Source organism: Conger conger, chromosome 4 (genome assembly GCF_963514075.1).
Source record: "Conger conger chromosome 4, fConCon1.1, whole genome shotgun sequence".
Classification (NCBI taxonomy): domain Eukaryota; kingdom Metazoa; phylum Chordata; class Actinopteri; order Anguilliformes; family Congridae; genus Conger; species Conger conger.
This window is the reverse complement of record NC_083763.1, coordinates 49,889,230-49,908,514: the sequence shown is the minus strand read 5'-3', so window position 1 is coordinate 49,908,514 and position 19,285 is coordinate 49,889,230. Positions and strand designations below refer to the sequence as shown.

Genomic DNA, 19,285 nt, shown 5'->3' with positions numbered 1-19,285 from the left:
AAGGGGTCTGAATAGTCATTGTATATAATCCGGTTTTTAAATTCATGTAATTTATATGTTGGAGAATGCAGCAAATGATAAATGCACTAATTCTAATTTATATATAAACACCCTAATTTGCAAAAGCTTTTTAAACAGTCTGACATGACCAGCACCATTTTTCAATGCCGGTTCTGCTAACTGCCAAGCTTCAAGCTTCATCTGTCTCCGACGATCCTTTCAAGTACACAGATCCATCCAGAAAAGAGAAACAACACGCTTCATGAGCTCAAGTTGCTTTTTTGATGATGTTGTTCACTACAAGCAAGGAAACATCTCTGCACCCTTTCTTAATTTCTTTAAATATCTGTCTTACCTTGATAAGATAAGAAAACAGATAAGCATATTATTGCCATGTGTCTTAATTGAAGTAATTGAATTGCTTTCAATGTTTTGAGGAACAGAATGTTCTTTTTATTGTCAGCAAACTGGGAAAAACATCAGTCACATATTTTTGCTTCTGCAAAATAAAAAACAAGTATCTTGTAAACACTGCTGTTATTATAAACATATCCAGGAAAAAAGTTCAATAGTCAAATTCAGAAAGCATGTTTTGAAGCAAAACTTCTCACTCTGTTTTTTACATTGGTCTCAGAATTATTATCCATAAACGTTGAGCTCAAATTGACTCGCAGGCATCCGTGACGTTGTGGCACATAAGCTCTGTGTTTAATAAGAATATTATCCATATCCATATTATCCATATTATCCTTGAACCTACTGTGGAGTCCATAAGTATTTGGACAGTGGTACTTCCTGTGGTATTGGCTGTGTACTCCAGCACACTGGATTTGAAATGAAACTATGGATATGAGGTTAACCTGTATTTATATCCACAGGTGATGTACTATGGGAATTACATACATTTTATACATATACATATACATCCCCCATTTTAGGGGACCAAAAGTAATTGCTTAGAAAATGGAGGGACTATGCATCAAAAAGGATGTAATTCCAACACTGATCACCAGATATGGATGGAAATACCCTGAAATGTGGTGACAGTGTGCACTTTAAGCTCATATTCAATTTAAAATCCAATGTGCTGGAAAGAGCCAAAAGAGCTAAAATTATACCACAGTAAAAATACTGGGTATAATACCGATTAAATGTATTGTTCATATTGATAACAAGCCTGTGAATTGCAATTCATTAATGCTCTTTTTACAAGATTCACTCAAGTTCAAGATCTATCTACCAAGTATATTCAGAAATCACTATTTAGTCATAAAGTCTGTTTTGCTATACACGTCTAAAACTAGACTGGATAGCAGAATAATGACTCTCAATCAACACCCTGTATTAACTTTTATCTGAACCTAAGAGTTATACCAGGGGGCACTTACTAAAGAAGGTAATTTTGTTCTTGAAAATCACAACATTTGTCACAATGTTTACCAATAGAATAGCAAAAGTGTTCCTTCTCCTGCATTAATCAGATGAAACATCAGAATACCAAAACAGGAAGCATGTGTTTTTATTTATTTCAGCTAGTGATCCCCATTTTCCACTTGATATGAGGGAGATTGTAAAGCCTCTTTTACACAGTAATAGAGCAGTTACTTTCACTAGATTCATACAGTATCTGGCTTACACATACTTGTGAATTTTCCTCCCCTTTTTCCCCCAATGCGAAGCAAGTAAATCGTTGTGACATTTTGCATTGTTCTGTTAAAAATCAATGGCAGAAAAAAACATCTATCGTATACTGATCAATGTGTACACTTGTAATGACCACTGAACTTGTTAAACTGTTGCTGTACTGACTAATCACTACAGACAATTAAAAAAAAATACTTGGAGAACAACAAAAGCAGTAAGATGCATTGCAGCATTTGGCGATTAACACTGATTCTGGCACAACATGGTCCATGTTGGATACAGGAGTGAAGGGTTAATGCACCCTTTGGGTCCAACAGGTGAGATCTTTGGTTCCCGCCAGGTTCAGCATTCATGGTCTATGTCTCGTACATTTTCTCTGGTGTTGTCACATTTACGGTTTGTCAAGACGTCCCTGGATTCTTTGAGAAAATCCTATCCAGGGGGATTGATGGGTAATACCTTTTGAATTTAAATAGCCTTTTTTAAAAATTGTTCTCTTGTAACAATTTCCATCTCGTTTTCTTGGACAAAAGTAGTTTTCTCCTATCCAACGAAAGTCAGTTCAGGATTCTCTACCTGTGGAGTCCTTTTTTGTTGCAATAATAGCATTAGGTTTTTTTCCCCCATCAACTCCACAGTCAAACTCAAAATTTGAAACGGGGCTATGAGAATATATTACAGCCCTCGGTGTTGCCGTAGAGATCAGCCAGCTTCTTAAAGCGAGGCCCCCAGTCACTGAGATAGTCGTAGTTCTGGTCAGAGTCCGTGCTCTGGGACTCCAGCGAGCTGAGGGACTCCGCCACCGAGCCGTTTCCCTCGAAGGCGTAGGTCTGCAGGGAGTCGTACGGGGGCGCCGAGGGGTCCACGTCCGCCTCCTTCAGCCGGTCCCAGATGAACTCCCGGAAGATGACGTTGTCCGGCAGGGTCTTGTAGGCGGGCCGCGAGGAGAAGAACGAGGTCACCTCCGGCGTCACGTCCCGCCGGGCCTTGTGGTCTCGGATGACGTTGAGGTTCCGCAGGGCGACCATGTCAAAGGCTTCGGTGTCTTCCTCCCCGCCGCCCTCGTCGTCGTAGCGCACGATGTTCTCGCGGATGTCCCGCTCGTCCTCCAGAATGAGGGGCTCCTTCTTGCGACGGCGCATCATCACAATCAGCAACACCAGAACTGCGGTGAAGCGGAGAGGAAAGCATAGCGTTAGCACGCACGCTACAACCTAAAACCGAACTTACTGTTTCTACTTTTTAAAAGTTAGTGTTCAGGCTGGCTTTAAAGTTTAAGTTAAGTGAACTACGTGAATTTCGGTAGTGTAAATAACTTGTCTTCTCAAGTTCATTTAACTTCCGATTTTAAGGCAGCTCGGACACTAACTTTCTGAAGTTGGACCAATAAGTATTTTTACAGTACAGGGATCAAAGACTACGATATCTCTAATGGACACTGGGAGTGACTTTAGGCTATTGGCTTATAACATTTGAATTATGAATAGACATTTCTAATTATGAATAAGCATATCTACTCATTTATACACATGGACAGGTGAAATAGGGGATGGCCTGTAGTGTAGTGGTTAAGGTACATGTCTGGGACACGCAAGGTTGGTGGTTCGATCCCCGGTGTAGCCACAATAAGACCCCTGAGCAAGGCATTGTTGAGCAAGGCCTTAACCCTGCATTGTTCCAGGGGAGGATTGTCTCCTGCTTAGTCTAATCAACTGTACATCGCTCTGGATAAGAGCATCCGCTAAATGCCATTAATGTAATGTAATGAAATACCAAGTCCAGGTATTTAACTAATGTTCCACACCACCTCATTTTCAGTGCTAATAAAATATATTACAAGTCTTATCTAAATGAAGCAATTAGTGGGTATAATGGAAACAAAGCACACTATGTGTATCCAAGACTGAACTTGCAAATTGGTAGTCATCAGTGGTGAATTAGAACACGGAAAAATATGATTTGTGCAAAGTGTATAATAAAATCAAAAGAGTCCAAGGACACATTTCTACCTGACTTGCAGAACACAAATTTTCCTTTTAAATCAAATCAAATCATATCTTTCTTTTCTGATGCCATCAGATGCATATGGGGTGACATGGCTCAGGCAGTAAGAGCAGTTGTCTGGCAGTCAGAGGGTTGCCGGTTCGATCCCCTGCCTGGGCTGTGTCGAAGTGTCCCTGAGCAAGACACCTAACCCCTAAATGCTCCTGACGAGCTGGTTGGCACCTTGCATGGCAGCCAATCACCGTCGGTGTGTGAGTGTGTGTATGAATGGGTGAATAAGAAGCATCAATTGTACAGTGCTTTGGATAAAGGCGCTATATAAATGCCAGCCATTTACCATTATACATAATTTCAGAGATAATGATAGTAAAGGCACACATTCCCCTTATCTAGCATATCAGAATGTATGGTGTGAGATTATATTTGCATTTTTGTTTATAAAACCCCATGCCTCCATTCTATTTTAAGGAAATGGTATGGTTCGGTATGGTTTTAAGGAAATGGAAAGGTTTATAATTATAATAGCCATTTCAACTTTCAATAGCATTTGGTCAATTGAGTTCTGAAAGTGTACTCAATGATGATGCTAAAGAAATGAAAATTGGTTGCTAGGTGAGAGAAGATACTCTGTTTAGTTATAGGTCTTGCCTTTCTAGGGTATAAAGCTATTCTAGATATTCTGTGCATAAACTGTAGCTTATGGTATGAGTTGCTCCCTGTCGCTATTCACAGAATGAAAAAGCTGCAACAGCAAACAACAGACACTCCTTATGGCACAAACATAACTGTAAAACGGACATTTCCAGATTGCAATGCCTTGCACAAAGAAGTGATCTCGAAGAGAGGATCCAAATATCAGAATTGAAACAACTTTTCCGGATGCCCCTCCCACCCCTGAGGATGTATTAAGGGCTCAAAATAACTTCCTGTGCCTGAGCGAACAGGCGAATGCCTAATGATCCATCCATCAGCGCTGGCAGAGTGAGTGTGAAATATTGCTCCATAGGCCCATATTTCTCTCCTCTACCATATACATTTTCCCCAGGCAGGGAAATGAGGGGAAACTGCAGTTCCCAACACATAATCGAAAGGCAGAAGGGGGGCGGGGGGTGGAGGGTAGTAGGTTATTTAAATTGTGGATCAGATACACTTTGCCAGCGATTTAGCTGCTTTGTATTGTATTTCCTTCATTGAAAAGACACTTGCATTTGTCAAATGTATTAGTCAAAAGGATGACCAATTTGTCATGCTGGTTTTGTGTAAGAAATTAAAGAGGGTAAACGCTGAGTGAAAACCACAAGGTTGTTTGTTCCGTTTACCTAACAGTACTTTCTGTTCATATTATTCTTATCGCCTGCACTCTAAGCACGACACTGGAAGGTATAAGTACAGTTCAACAATTCCTCCAGAAAGCTGCCACAATGTGAATGTTCTTCACAGTGCAAATGTGGTTGTCACTTGTCTGAAGAGTATAAATTAGGTTCTTTGAGACAAGGCATGAATCTTAAGCAGTATGCCCAGGGGTGAGTAGCCCTACTTGTTTTAGACATATTCGGGGATGTATCTGTGCTCATACACCTTGACAGAGAGCAGGTTGATGTTAGAGCAGGCTGATATTAGCATTAGGACAGATCAATTTAAGTACCTGTCATGTGAGGCTTTTGGCCAATGCAAACATTTCACCTAAAACTTTTTTCAAATTCATAAACTGGATCATATGGCACTGGTGAAAGTTTAGTTTGGCATGAAAGTAATAACTAAGATTGGTCTGAATATATTGGTACTACTTGGTGTCATGTTGGAAGCCAATCCTTTTTAATCGTTGCGTTCATGACTGCAATTGATGTATATTCTGTTTGTATATTCTGGTGTGTATTCAAATTTACTGAAATTGTTTACAAAAGAATTGCCTGCAAAGATGAGATGGGAATGGATTTTTAAGCACAGAGGTCTATTTGGATTACAGAACCAGTGAAAGAAGAGCATGCAGCCAATGAAATTGTACGGATGATTATGTGGCCCGATTATGGTAAGCAGATTTGAACTTCATTTACAAATTGTACAGTGTACACATGAGTAAATAGCTGTTTGCGCTACAGCGCTATGAGATAGATGTACAAAGACAAAATGGATCAATTCAACATTATCCCCGATTTGCTGTAATTGAATTGTGAAAACAATCCATCATGCGCAATCATTCCCGTTTGAGGACAGCGTTTGGTGATGCCCTAGTATCACGACCCACCACTGCCAGATCAGCTCCCTGCTGATCCCTCTTACTCTCTACTCCATCTCTTCTTGTCAAACATGGTTTTTAACAACTGTGGTCTGGTGAGGGAGTTGGGCTTCTCTATATGCCCCGCAGCAAGTCTTTTTGGTCATCTCAGTGCACCTGGCACCGCTGTGAATATGGAAGACTGTCTGGTATTCCAAGCATTCCTACTCAAGGGACATGGCTAGAACTTTCTATGGATACTGAGACGTTGAGATTACGGTTTACAGTTTTAATTTAATCTTGTAAAGAATACTGCCAATGACAATAAGGAATCAAACTCAAGTTCAATAAAGTCCTGAACTTCTACCCATCTTGCAAATTCTGTCATCATTTCTCTGCTGATAATTTGGGCAGATAACTGATTGGAATGCTCATGTATTGGGGGAAGAAAATTGTAGGATGACTCAAGGCCCTTCACAGTGATTCAGATCTTCAACTCTTAGCTGAAGAAATATAATTCTCTTTGTGGATGAGCAGTCATACTAAAATAATACTAATGCAGAACTGCCATACATGGGATAATTCCCATAATTCCCATGTTGTGTGTGTATCTACATGCCTTGTCTGTATGTGTTTGTATCTGAAGTAAAATTGGCAAACTACTGGGTGAACTACACAGCATACCTATTTCTTTTAAACACTAAGTCACACAATTACACAATAAGGACGCTATTTTCATAGGAAAGGTGCAACTGTCAAATTACAGCAGCAACTCACAGCACTGGTGAATTAAGGCATGCCAAAGTCAATTTCCTAGAATTGCATGACTAGAGACTGTCATGCACCTGCATCTGGGTAATGCTTTTTACCTCTATTATGCACTTTTCAGCACATCACTGGGTTATGCTGTTTGGTAGCCCTACCTTATAACTGACTCCTACAATTAAACGCCATCTGTTTTCTAAATATTTTCTATATGTCAATTACTGCTGTTTTGATTATTGGTTACCTTAAGCTAAGGTATCTGGTACAAATAAAAAAGGCCAATTGCAAATAATGTGACAGAAAATTATTTAAATTAGCACAAGTTACGGTAGAAATATTATTTCCAAAAAACCTATAGTTTCAGTATCATATACGTTCTACTGTACTTACATACAAACAGTTATTTAACAAATGTATGTCTAAGGAAATGTCCTATGTGTAGAAATGAATTATCTCTCTCTCAACATTAAACAGTGCTGTTTGCCTGACCCATATGCTCAATGAATTGGTAAGGATGCCAAAACAGCATAAGTCAAGTCAAAAGGTGGTCTGGGTCAGTTGAATCGATCAATGCCAAATGTTTTTATTAACATATCCCTAGTGCGCTGCCCAATCTACAGTCAGGTCCATAAATATTTGAATATTTGAAGTTATTGTTATTTTAGCTATCTACCACAACTGCCGCCAGATATGCAATTGTTATGGATGGATCACTTCAAGGGTTGTTTCTCTTGCAAAATTGTCCTACTGAACCCAGTGGAAAAATAGCATGCATGATGGTTTGAGGCTCATTTTATACCTTGGACCCTTCATAACTTAAAGCCAATTAGGCAACAAATGTGGTCTATACTGTATCAGCATAATTTACAGCTAAATCTAATCCCATCCCCCGATTCCTATAGAGATCCATTCAAGTGGAAAGTTTTAGTATCGCTTGTAGGACAACCTGAAAATAAGATATCCAGACTCTGATGATGTTGACAGGTCACGAACATCAGGAAGTCATGGCATGCAAAGGATATGCAACCAAGTATAAAAAAATTACAATTTAATCTATGATTATGTTAATTTGTCCAATTATTTCAGAGCCCTTAAAATGACTGCATAAAAAGGGCTGTAATTCCTATACCATTCACTTGATTTAGATGTAAATACCACAAATTAAAGCTTTACTTTGAACTCATGTCCATTATTTATTTACCAACTACAATATTCTGCAGTAGACAGTTAAAATAACAATCATTTTGTCAATGACCTGACTGTATGTTGACTCAAGCATCTTTATTGCAGTCTGCAAACCAAACCAGGCACAAATTTAAAATATCCCATGTGCAGGACAAAATTAGCAGTAGCTAATGTGGTAACGCTGCCGTTGTCACCAAAACAGGGCCGTATAAGGGGTTCATTCCAATGGTAGCTGAATTACAGATATATTAACAAGAAAAAAACCCCATAAAAACTGCAGTTTTAAATCTTGAGATAACATGTTGAATAGCTCATAGCCTGTTTTGAGACCTCAGGTATAGAATAATAAAGAATACACACATAACCTCTCACCTCTCACCTGACCTCATCTCCCTCAATCTCACTCTTTCAAGCCCAAGGGCAATGTGGAAGCTGATATCATGATTTTGCACTGAGAGTGACAACAACAGCAGCAGCTCTCACAGGCAGAGATGTGTTATTTAAACCCTTAAGTCTAACCAACCCAGGGCTGGGTCGGTGAGGCATTTTTTGCATTCATTCCTTTTTTCACTGTCCAATTTTCAATCACTATGGTAACAGGATATACCGTTTGAAAGCGATAAAACTCACGGTTTTATCTGTATAAGCTATTTTAAAATGTCATTGTGACAACAGTTCCTTATTGTGTATGTGCATAGCAAAACAAGTGTGGGCGGACCTTGCCTCCTCTGCATTTTGGAAATCCACATACTACAAGAAATAAGGTAATGCCAGTATCTTTTTCATGGCAAGGGTCCAGCAAACCAGCGCATTAGTTTCTAATTCTAAAAATGTGCTAACTCGGAAAAAACTTTGAGAGAATGTTTCTGTCTGAGGACAGCACTGGGAGAGGGAGGTTAAAATGGAGGATAAAAGTGTTGTATAGTTTAGTAAGCAAAATGGAGTATTTTATACCTCATAAGACCCATAATATGATTTAGTTTCCATGTATCCTTTTGGAGTCTCCAAATGCCCTTTTTGGAAAACTGCCTAGACATTGTTTAGAAAAAAACAATGGAGAATGCTCATTTTTGTCATAAAATTTGAAAAGGGATTTGTTCAGTGTCGTGGCTGTGGCATTTCATTTCAAAGCGATCCAGCCACAGCCACAATAATCGGTATCCAGTCAAAAACAAAAAAATATTTTCAGTGAGAAAAAAAGCTTCCAAATTCACTGTCAGCTTCAGCTTCAGTAACTTTGTTTTAGTAACATTTGGAGTAATTGTGACTCTTGGAGAATAAACCCCAAATGGTTACCTTTCAGAACAACCAGGATTATGCCTGCAATCAAAAGGGTTCAACAATAGTAACATGGGGAATACATTTCCCCCTTCATGACAATGCCTGTCCCAGATTCTATTACAAATATCAAATGAACAGGTTACCCTTCCGCAGGGTACTGTATTTGCTGATGTGCCATGGCACCTTTCCAAAATGGGGGATGTACCACAAAGATATAAACAGTATCAATATCACAATACTACTGATCCATAAATATATGCAATATATGATGCAATACAGAAAATAATGACTTTAGTGCAATAGCATTCATGCACAAAGGTTTTTTTTTTTTTTTGAACCAGGAACTAGCTAAAACTTTTTGTGTATCCACTCTGTAGCAGCCGTGCAAATGAACAGCAGCCAAGGAGAAACAGTACTGAGGGCCACTGCAGTCTTGCCATTACCTTCTGCTCCCTCCTATCAGCAAAACAATGCGGCACGATTGCAATCTGCTGATTGAATGAGGCCTTATCAGAGACAGATTAAGCACTGGAGCAGGGTGCCTGGATAAAAAGACCAGTTAGTAGGGGTGTAATGGTACACAAAATGCTTTGTAATGAAAAAAAAAGGAAGAAAAAACCTTGGTACGTAAAGAAATGAAATGCAAAATATAAAATCGCTTTTTTTATTCATTATGGAAATTAAAACATAATGAACTCTAAGTCGCCAGGGGGAACTGAATATAATTTTCACACAGGAAAAAACAAAACCGTTCCACACTATACATTAAAGCAACGTTAATGTTAAAGCAAAAAACAATACTTTGAGTGGCAGTGTGTGCCAAACCAAAAGTCTGTTACCAAATGGTTTGGTTCAAATGCATGTACTGTTACACCCCTACAAGTTAGGCATAGGCTTTCAGGAGCAGGAAAAAGAGAGTGTTGTGGGCTGTGGCTTACTGAAGGCCAGTTTTTGGCAGGTTGAGACGCCCACTATGGAACAGATGCACAGAGCCGAGAACAATTAGAGGTGTTTCATTACAGCAGCTGGGAGTGATGCTTCCTGCCGTTTGTCATAATGCACATTACCCTTTTTTTCACTTTGAAAAAGCTGTAAGACGTAAGCTTTCAAGAGAACCTCAGGGAAGGTGTTTGTTTGGATGTACAAATCATTTCAAAATTATCTGTGTGGCAGCGTCTTATGTTTTCAGCTCAAGGTGTATGCTAATTACAAACATAAGGTTTTTAAAACCTCAAGATCAGGGGTGTCCAATCTTATCCAAAAAGGGCCAGTGTGGGTGCAGGTATTTGTTTTAGCCCAGTACTACCAGACCTGATTTAATTAATGAACTAATCATGGTTTTCAATTGAAACCTTGACAAGTAGAATTAGGTGTCTTAGTGCCGGGCTAACAGCAAAACCTGTAACGGTAAGATTGGACACACATGCCCTTGTATCATCAAATTTTATATTTTGCAACTAAGTCTATAGAATATTGCTGATTATTGCCGCCATAATGATAATAACACACACAGTACAATTGAATTAGTAATTAACAACTATGCGTAAACTAGGTAATTAATCACCTAACTCAAGTGATAATATACAGTAGGTCTGCTAATTACATACCAGTATTGAACCAGATACAAAAAAGGCCTTGTGTCTGTCTAGGACAGTGAGAAAAATCCACCAGCAAATCAATACAGCGCTTGGTGTCTACCCGGCCGAGTACAACGTGACTGCAGATCCTCACAACACAATTGCATGGTGACAGACAATTCATTCAGCAAGTGGTCACGCAATCAATTCAACAATCAACCGGCCATCTAATAACACAAAATAGCACTTGTGGAGAGGACAGCCAATCAGCTAATCAGGTGCCCGTGCGGCAGGATGACGGACACTAAACAACGCATGAACTAATGGATCAAAGGATGAAGCAATCAAACTCACGGCACAGTAGAGACGGTCACCCACCATCAAGAATCAAGAACCACTGACTCGGTCCATCAATTGGTCAATCAATCAAATGGTAAATCAAGGAGCCAATCAGCACAAGGATGGGGACTTACCCAGCAGTGTGAGGATGCAGGCGAGGATGGCGATGAGGGCACCGGTGCTGAGGCCGGCCGGGAGCATGTAGGCTTCGGCGTTGCAGGACTGGGCGAGACCATCAGGGTCGCAGTCACACACTCGGATGGACAGCGTGTTGGTGCTGCTGAGAGAGGGGCTGCCACTGTCCAGGATCAGGATGGGAAGCTGGTAAAGGAACTGCTCCTGGCGTCGAAACCCCCCCCGCTTCGTCAGAATGGAGGCCGTGTTGTCTGGGTAGAACAAGCAGCACAGAGCGATCGTTACATTATTGGCATTTGGCAGACGCTCTTATCCAGAGCGACATACAGTTGATTAGACTAAGCAGGAGACAATCCTCCCCTGGAGCAATGCAGGGTTAAGGGCCCAACGGCTGTGCGGATTTTATTGTGGCTACACTGGGATTAGAACCACAACCTTATGTGTCCCAGTCATTTACCTTAACCACTATGCTACAGGCCGCCCTGTCGCGATGTTACAGCAGAAGGTTGACGGTTCAAATGTATCAGCTCTTCATGCGTGTTTTACTATTTATGGATTTGATGCTTTTAAACTGTGGAAGAACCTATGCACTTGTGAGTCGCTTTGGATTAAATGCATCTGCTGAATGACAAAAATGTAAAAATGTAACATACAGCATAGATACAGCATTTGTAGGATCTTTGAAATGTGTAATATAAGCTGTTTTTACAATTGGTTGCCCTGGTAATATGGTGTCATTTTGAGCTATGAAAATACATGACTTAAATTTCCACCTAATACCTGGATACTGTAAAAAAATATATATATTACAAAAGTTTTGCAGAACATCAACAGATGGATGATCATTATAATTAAAATGTTCCACCCCTGGTGTTAATCTCAAAAATATGTTCAGTTTTCAACCACCTGGCACATAATCACAATAGAGAGAATTTTATTTTTTTCAGCCATTATTTATTTTTTATATTATGGGTTTCATCAGCATGACATTAAGGAACATGGAAATGTACAACATACCATGCCTAACCAGGCTGTGTTTACTAAAAAAAGAACGTGATGGCCTTTTAAGATTTTTTTGTTTTCAGCATTCATCAGACCTAATCAACACCTTTCTGTTTTTACTGTCCATCATCTAATTTGGGATTTAAAGACTGAGATATTCTCTAACAATATTTAATCATACGTGCAAAGGCTTTTGACTTAATTTTTACTCATGCAGCTTATTCCATGTTTTACTATCAGCACTTGCAAAGAAGGCAGAAGCCACCCCTATAGAGACATGTGGCTGCTGTCCTCGTGTGTGTGTGCTGCCTCATTTGTCACTGCACAGGGGTCTCGCATGTTGATGCTCTATGAGACCCACAGAGGCCCCCATCCTTATAACCCCAATGCTCCTGCTGTAATTCAGATAAAGGGCTCTAGCTCCCAGATTGAACAACTGCACATAAGACTGGCAGAACCCCCCTCTGCTATAACTCTTTCATTTCACCCCACCATCTAATGTATTGATTTATTTCCACTCCCCTCTCCTGCCCACTACCAACGATAAAGGCATTTTTCTATCCTCTGTATGCTAAAACCGTGCCAAACCGGCAGCACTTATGATCGTCGTGCTTCAATAAATGTAAAGTTGCTAGGATAAATATTTATTGGCAATAAATAAATGCAAAGAAAGTCCGCCTACCTTTGTTGTCTCTGAGGGTGAAGTTGAGGTTTCCAGCAGCCTCTGCGCTGAGTGCAAAGAAGAAACGGTGTCCGCTGGGTGGCTCATCTTTATCCACTGCGCTGATGGTCTGGATGACCTGATAGGACATAGCAGTAATTCCCAATTTCACACCCTGCCACAACTTTGAGTACTGGGATCAAGAACTATTTCAGTTTTTCTTATTTTAGAGAAAAAACACATACAGGGATGCAGGAAAATATTGGAGTCTTGAGACAAACGAATCAGTGTTGGCTGATTAGCTAACATTATTGCCAATATCATGGGCCAATATAATGAAACAGTGTTAATGCTATTAACATCTTAGATGTTACGGGTATGTGTGGGATGGGGATGTGTGGGAAAATCACACTGCTCCTTTTGTTGCCACAACCTCACGGGCAAAAATGATTTTAGTCCCTCTTTAACTCCCTCCCAGCAAAGACAAATTCAACAGCCACCAAACTTGCTATACAGGTGCAGTCATTGTTTTCACTTGTAGTGTTCACTTAATCTGAAGACATTCTTTGGCGCGTTATTATTATTATTATTATTTTGAAAAAGGAATGACATGCTGAGGAATCCTTTGTGTCCTTAGTGAATTGCAGTGACACACATTTATGGTTTCTTTTTAAAAGCCACACACTGGGAGCAGCAAGTCAAAATAATAGAAATGCAAAATATAGCAGTTTACAGACTGTGCTCTGTAAGAATTGGAATCAACATGAATAGTCAAATGTGAGGAGGAATGAGTGTACACCATGGGGGTGCAATGACACAGAGAAGGAAATGTGTTCTTAGTAAAATAACTTCAACTCTTTTGTACTCATCATTATAAAATGTATTCATATTGACGTATGGGCTATTTGCCTTCTATATTAGCAGAACATTGAAATAAATATAGGATAAATTATATTAATTTTGAAACAAATACAATTCATATATTTTATGAAATGAAATGAAAAATGAAAAACACAGTTGACTGTTTAGTGGTGTCTTAGAAGTTCCACCAAAGCCAGAATCTGAGATTGTTTATGTCTACTGATATGACCATTTAAAAGTTACATGAGATCAAAACCAAGTCTATGATTCCAGTTAAAGACAATATTTGGAACATCTGGGGTCTGTTCCACAAAGCAAGATCACTCAGTGAGCTAGATAGATGCACAAAGTCAAACTCGGAAAAGCTATTTTTACTTAAGTCCGTGCTTCAGATTTGAGCAGGATCCAGGTTTTGCTCAGTGCAGTTATCCAGCTAAGGCAGTAACTGGTGGACCGGGGCCCAGGGCGCTTAAACAATCCGCGATAATGTGATGCGTATCATGTCAAATTAAGCAAACTACGATTTGATTTGTGAATCAAAATGTCAAAATGGAAGAAACATTGCTACAATGGATTAGCCTGATCTTTTATCTTATTGAAAATAAAAAAACATTTGGGGGCTCAAACTCAAACACAAACTGAAATGTCTTCATTTCATTGGTTATGGCTGAACCTTATTACAGTGTTTCGTTAAAGTGATTGTTGGATAGGTGATCACCCTGTTTTGCATTTTATCACGCTTGTTGGTGGTGATTGATTTGGCACTCGCTAAGATGACGAGCTTACATGCCAAAAGGAAAACAGTTCACCATAATTAAACTTTTCAGTTCCATAATAAATAGCACTGTCGAAATAACTTTGGATGTTTTAAGCATTTAAGTGGTTAAGGTACATGACTAGGACCCGCAAGGTCGATGGTTCGATCCCCGGTGTAGCCACAATAAGATCTGCACAGCCGTTGGGCCCTTGAGCAAGGCCCTTAACCCTGCATTGCTCCAGGGGATGATTGTCTCCTGCTTAGTCTAATCAACTGTATGTTGCATTTGGATCTGCTAAATGCCATTGAATAAATAATAATAATAATAATAATAATAATAATTAATTATTGCTAGGTCTGCCATGTCCAGTTGAAATTTGGAGCAGCCAAGTTGGAGCAGCTAAATTGGAATTAAATATCAAGGAAGCAGCCATAAGCAAGATTATGACCGGATCGCACAATCAGAAGGTATTCTAGCTTGCTTTCTTTCATGTCATTTACTGGTACTTCAGTTGCAACTCAATGATGAAGTAAACAAGTCTTGGAACAGAAGTATTTTCCAGAAATACTACACTTTATTTATGTTATTCCCATAAGAGCACGGTTTGCAGTTGACTCATCTTGCTTTTTTTACTGACAACTTACAACATACTCCTTAGGATGTATTTCAGATGCATTATCAATACAAGATTGGAATGTGAGTTGGTGAGAATCTACATTCCGGAGCATATACAATGTGTGAGTAGTGAAACATATTGTGCAGCACACATAGAGTATGTAATGACATCAATAGCTTAGTATCAAATTGAAAATTCAGAATATAAAAAGAGCTGAAAGGGTGATACAAATGCTTATCATATTCAGTAGATTTTACACTTTATCTGTCGGGCCTTGACCTCTATCTCAAAGTGCTGGTCTAAGCACAGACTCAACCTATGATCAACTCTCACTATGAGTGAAAAAATAGGCTTATCTTTTTTATTTTCAAATATGACCTTGTGGTTATCAAGATATATTAGCAATATATTTTAGGACATCAAGGATTTAAAAAGCTGCCTACTATCTATACAGAGATGATATTCGCAATATGTTATTTTAAACATTTGGAATGACATTTTCATAAAAAATACCTATGTATATATTATGTCCATTTGGTATTTCAAGTTCCTCTTTAATTACCACTAGAAATAATAGGCCTCTGAATGATTTACTACTCTATAATAAGGCACATGTTCAGGTGAAATTTCTTAGCTGCTTAACGTTATCTTCCCCTTGTTATAACAACACTTCTTTTAATTGAAGAAAACCCACCCATGAGCCTATAGCAGATCAGTTGTGATCACCCATCTATGAACTTGCTTTTAATTACTATGCTTCATGGAATGTATTAGTGGCCTTGAAGTATGCACAATACATATATGAATGTTGCTCCAATCTCTCAGGTACAGTGCAGTGCCACTAGAGAAACACAGATGTGCCTGTTTCATGAGTTCTGTGATGTATTTCGAAGAGATTTCATTGTGAGGCAAGGCGAAATGAGAATTACATAGAGACATAAAATTACAAACAGGCATAAATTTACTGCTAGCTTGTTCCTGTTGGTATGAGACCCAGGAGCCCTGGTGTTTTTGGCATATCAATTCTGGTGGGGCACCAATCAGCTTGTCAAGCCGAACAGTGACTATTGTGAGCCTCAACCTTGCTAGTTTGACACAGTGTTGAAACCCTTAGAACACACACTTAGATCACTAGCTGCTCACTTGCAAAATAGGTCTAAAAGACGGTACCCTACCCGGGGAGCACAGATAGACCTAGCGTTAAATTACGTTCAAATGTAAATTTGGCAACATGAACCGTGGTTCAAGATTTGGCTTGCTGATTGCCAGGTAAGTATTTGATCACACATGAGGGTAATCAAGCTGGCATAAATATGAGTTCATCAAGTTAGCTGGTATAATTACCTGCCTATATTGTGGGAAAACTGGTCTGAAACTGCACTATGCAGTGATGAAAAGGTGAAATAAATGTGGACAATTAAAGCAGATGAACAGTCATTTCAGTACGCTTTATTACAGTCAAATATTAGGCTACCCCACAGAATAAGAACAGCAAATTAATTGCTAAATAGACTACAAAATCAGTCTATTTTTTTTGTGGTGAAATTTAAATTTATGTTGTAAAGGATTTGACCAAGCTACTCTAGCCTACCACAGCCCGACGGGATATTTCTGGAACCACTCCGGATTGAAATTACGAGTTGTATCCTTTCCTGCTCGGGTGATAGTAATATTTTCTGAATAGAGGGGTCCCAACCTTTAATATCTATCAAAGGTTAAGTGATTCAAAATGAATTTTCATGAACTGCAGTGGTTCAGAGATAAGAAACTCACCCAGAGATAAGAACGCAATACCGCCAACTAGTGGTGGGGCCAGAAACGACCGGCCCCTAATGTTGAGAAGCCATTTCCCAGGAGCAAGACAAATCATGGATGTAATGGGATTTTGTTTACACACTACAATGTACAAGAACAAATAGGCATACCGACTATCATTTACCATAGGTACTACAAATGCTACAGACAGTAAACACCTGAAGAAAGTAAATAAATGAAATAAAAAGGCCAAACTTCCCATATGGTTACAGGTCATCATATTCCAAAACCACATTGCCAGACAAAATGACACAACTGAGTTCTATCAGCAGCACCACTTATACTGAATGGAAACACCATAACCAGGAAACATAAGGTACAGGCAGACAATATAAATTACTGCTCTCAAGGTAGCATGTTTTAAAGCTGTGGGGACCTGCTCTTAAAACATACCATCTGTTTATTTGCTCTAATGACAGAATTGTCTGGCATTGCTGGTTTTCTAATTAATGACTAAGTCTTTATTGTAGCCATCATTTCATTATCACAAACGGCTACAGAGAAAGGCATGGCAGAGGCAACAGAGAAGCATTCTCCCTCACAACTAAAACACTGGACCAGAGTAAAGAGTACTTCCCTCAGTCGACTTCGAATTTAATTTTCATTTACAGATTCAATTTAAAAATATTGTACCTCACAAATATTAACAAAAATATCAATTATACCTGCCTGAAGTAAGTGACTAACGTATTCATAGAGCAATGTCATACTTTATTTAATGGTATTCCTCATTATCCTGAGGCCAAACATAGACAGTATTCAGGTCTCAATAGAAACCAAATTTAGACTCACTTCAAAATGGCTTTTGATTCATTCTGATTCATAAGGTATTCAAAAGACAATTATACTTTGTTACAGCTGTTTCCAATGATTATTAAAACCCACTTTTTAAATGATCAAATGATACAGTCTCCCACATAACAGCTCTGAAGCTGGTGTGCATTTATAATCTTGCCTACAATTTACTGTAATATTTCTGGAGAGATACATCTCTCTCTCTCACTCACTCTCTCTCTCTGTGAAGAGAACGCTGATGGAAATGTAATTATATTAAAGGCTGCTTAAAACTACTTTACAGCTTACAATCAACAGTACAATCAAGTATCTTTGTCTGCAAAATTGGTCTTCTTAAAGTAATTTCTAAGTTAGTTCCAATGTAGTTTCCCATTTTAACACTATAACAGCCACAGTTTGTCTTTTGGTGTTTTGGTGTACCAAATATTGAATACCTCAGTTAACATTAAAACTATGCATTTCCCAATTTGGGACTTCTTGTAAATCTGGCGTGTAAAAAAAAGCTGCCATTGTTACACATTTGGTGCATTTGGTAAAAAAAATTAGTTAAAAAAAATCACAAATGTAACCAATCTCATCAAACCATTTCAGCCAGTGGTTATATTGTCTGCCTGTGCTTTAGGTTTCATTGGCAGAGAATTGTTCTGATTTGAAGCGTATCAAAAATATTAGAAGACGGCTTTTTGGTGACAATGTGTGATGACTCTATCAAAACTATTAGACCAGGTCCATTCAATGATAATGTGTGACATTAAGCTATAATCAGTAGCCTGCTAATTTCAGAATAATTATGAGAGATAAATGTGATAATTCACACTGATTAATCTAAAACCATTGTATTGCAGGTGGAGTCAACCGTATAAAGTTCATTCATCCTGAAATTCTGATATATTTACCAGAGTCAGTTGCATAGTGCACTGTACATTTTGGAAGAGAGCATGCGTTTACCAATTTAGCATGACATGAAAGAGAATGAATACACATAGTACATGCTTCAAACATATGGTGGGAGAAAAAGGCTGCATTTAATAAACAACATGGATAGTGATATATATGTTTTATAGGAAGCTACAGGAAAACTATATACTTTTATTTTAAAGGTACAATAGGTAATTTTGGATTCTAACGGTCAAGAGAGGAATTTCAACAACAAACAACCTCAAACCACAACACGTTTTATAAGTAGATATGTATTCTTTGCTTCGATAATAACCAATAGTATACATATATATATTTATTTGTCTCAAACTGTAAGTTACAGTTTCATCGTTTGTGGTTTATGCTTCCCAACATATATGACTATAAAGTCTAATATAAAGCTTTATTATACAGTTCAGTGTTCTCATGCACTATTTTGGAAAGCTGACAGTAACAAACACTACATAGCCTGCCATCTTTTTGTAGTGTTCTTGTAAGAAAATGTTCGCCAAACAGGTGACTTTATGAAATCTTGACTCTGGAGTTTTCACTTTAGCTAAGCAACTGTATTGTGAGCAAGCAAGTTACTTGGCTATGTAACTAGCTGGCTATATAACTGAGATATGATAGTCCGCCATGAACGATGCAACTGTAACTTACAGTTTGAGAGAAGTAAAGGTTTAGCTAAACACAGATGATTGAACACGTAAATAG

At 38.7% G+C, this 19,285-nt stretch overlaps 1 protein-coding gene across 1 annotated transcript in view; it reads right to left on the bottom strand.

The window, feature by feature from the left end:
- Nucleotides 1-430: 430 nt before the first annotated feature.
- Nucleotides 431-19,285, bottom strand: part of LOC133126006 (cadherin-7-like) — a 112,728-nt gene continuing 93,873 nt past the window's right edge. Inside the window, exons 10-12 of the mRNA XM_061237790.1 lie at nt 12,830-12,947; nt 11,145-11,396; nt 431-2,809 (exon numbers count right to left, since the gene is read on the bottom strand). Of these exons, the coding sequence (XP_061093774.1) occupies nt 2,307-2,809; nt 11,145-11,396; nt 12,830-12,947 (873 nt within the window). The 3' untranslated portion in view covers nt 431-2,306. The remainder of the gene's footprint in view (nt 2,810-11,144; nt 11,397-12,829; nt 12,948-19,285) is intronic.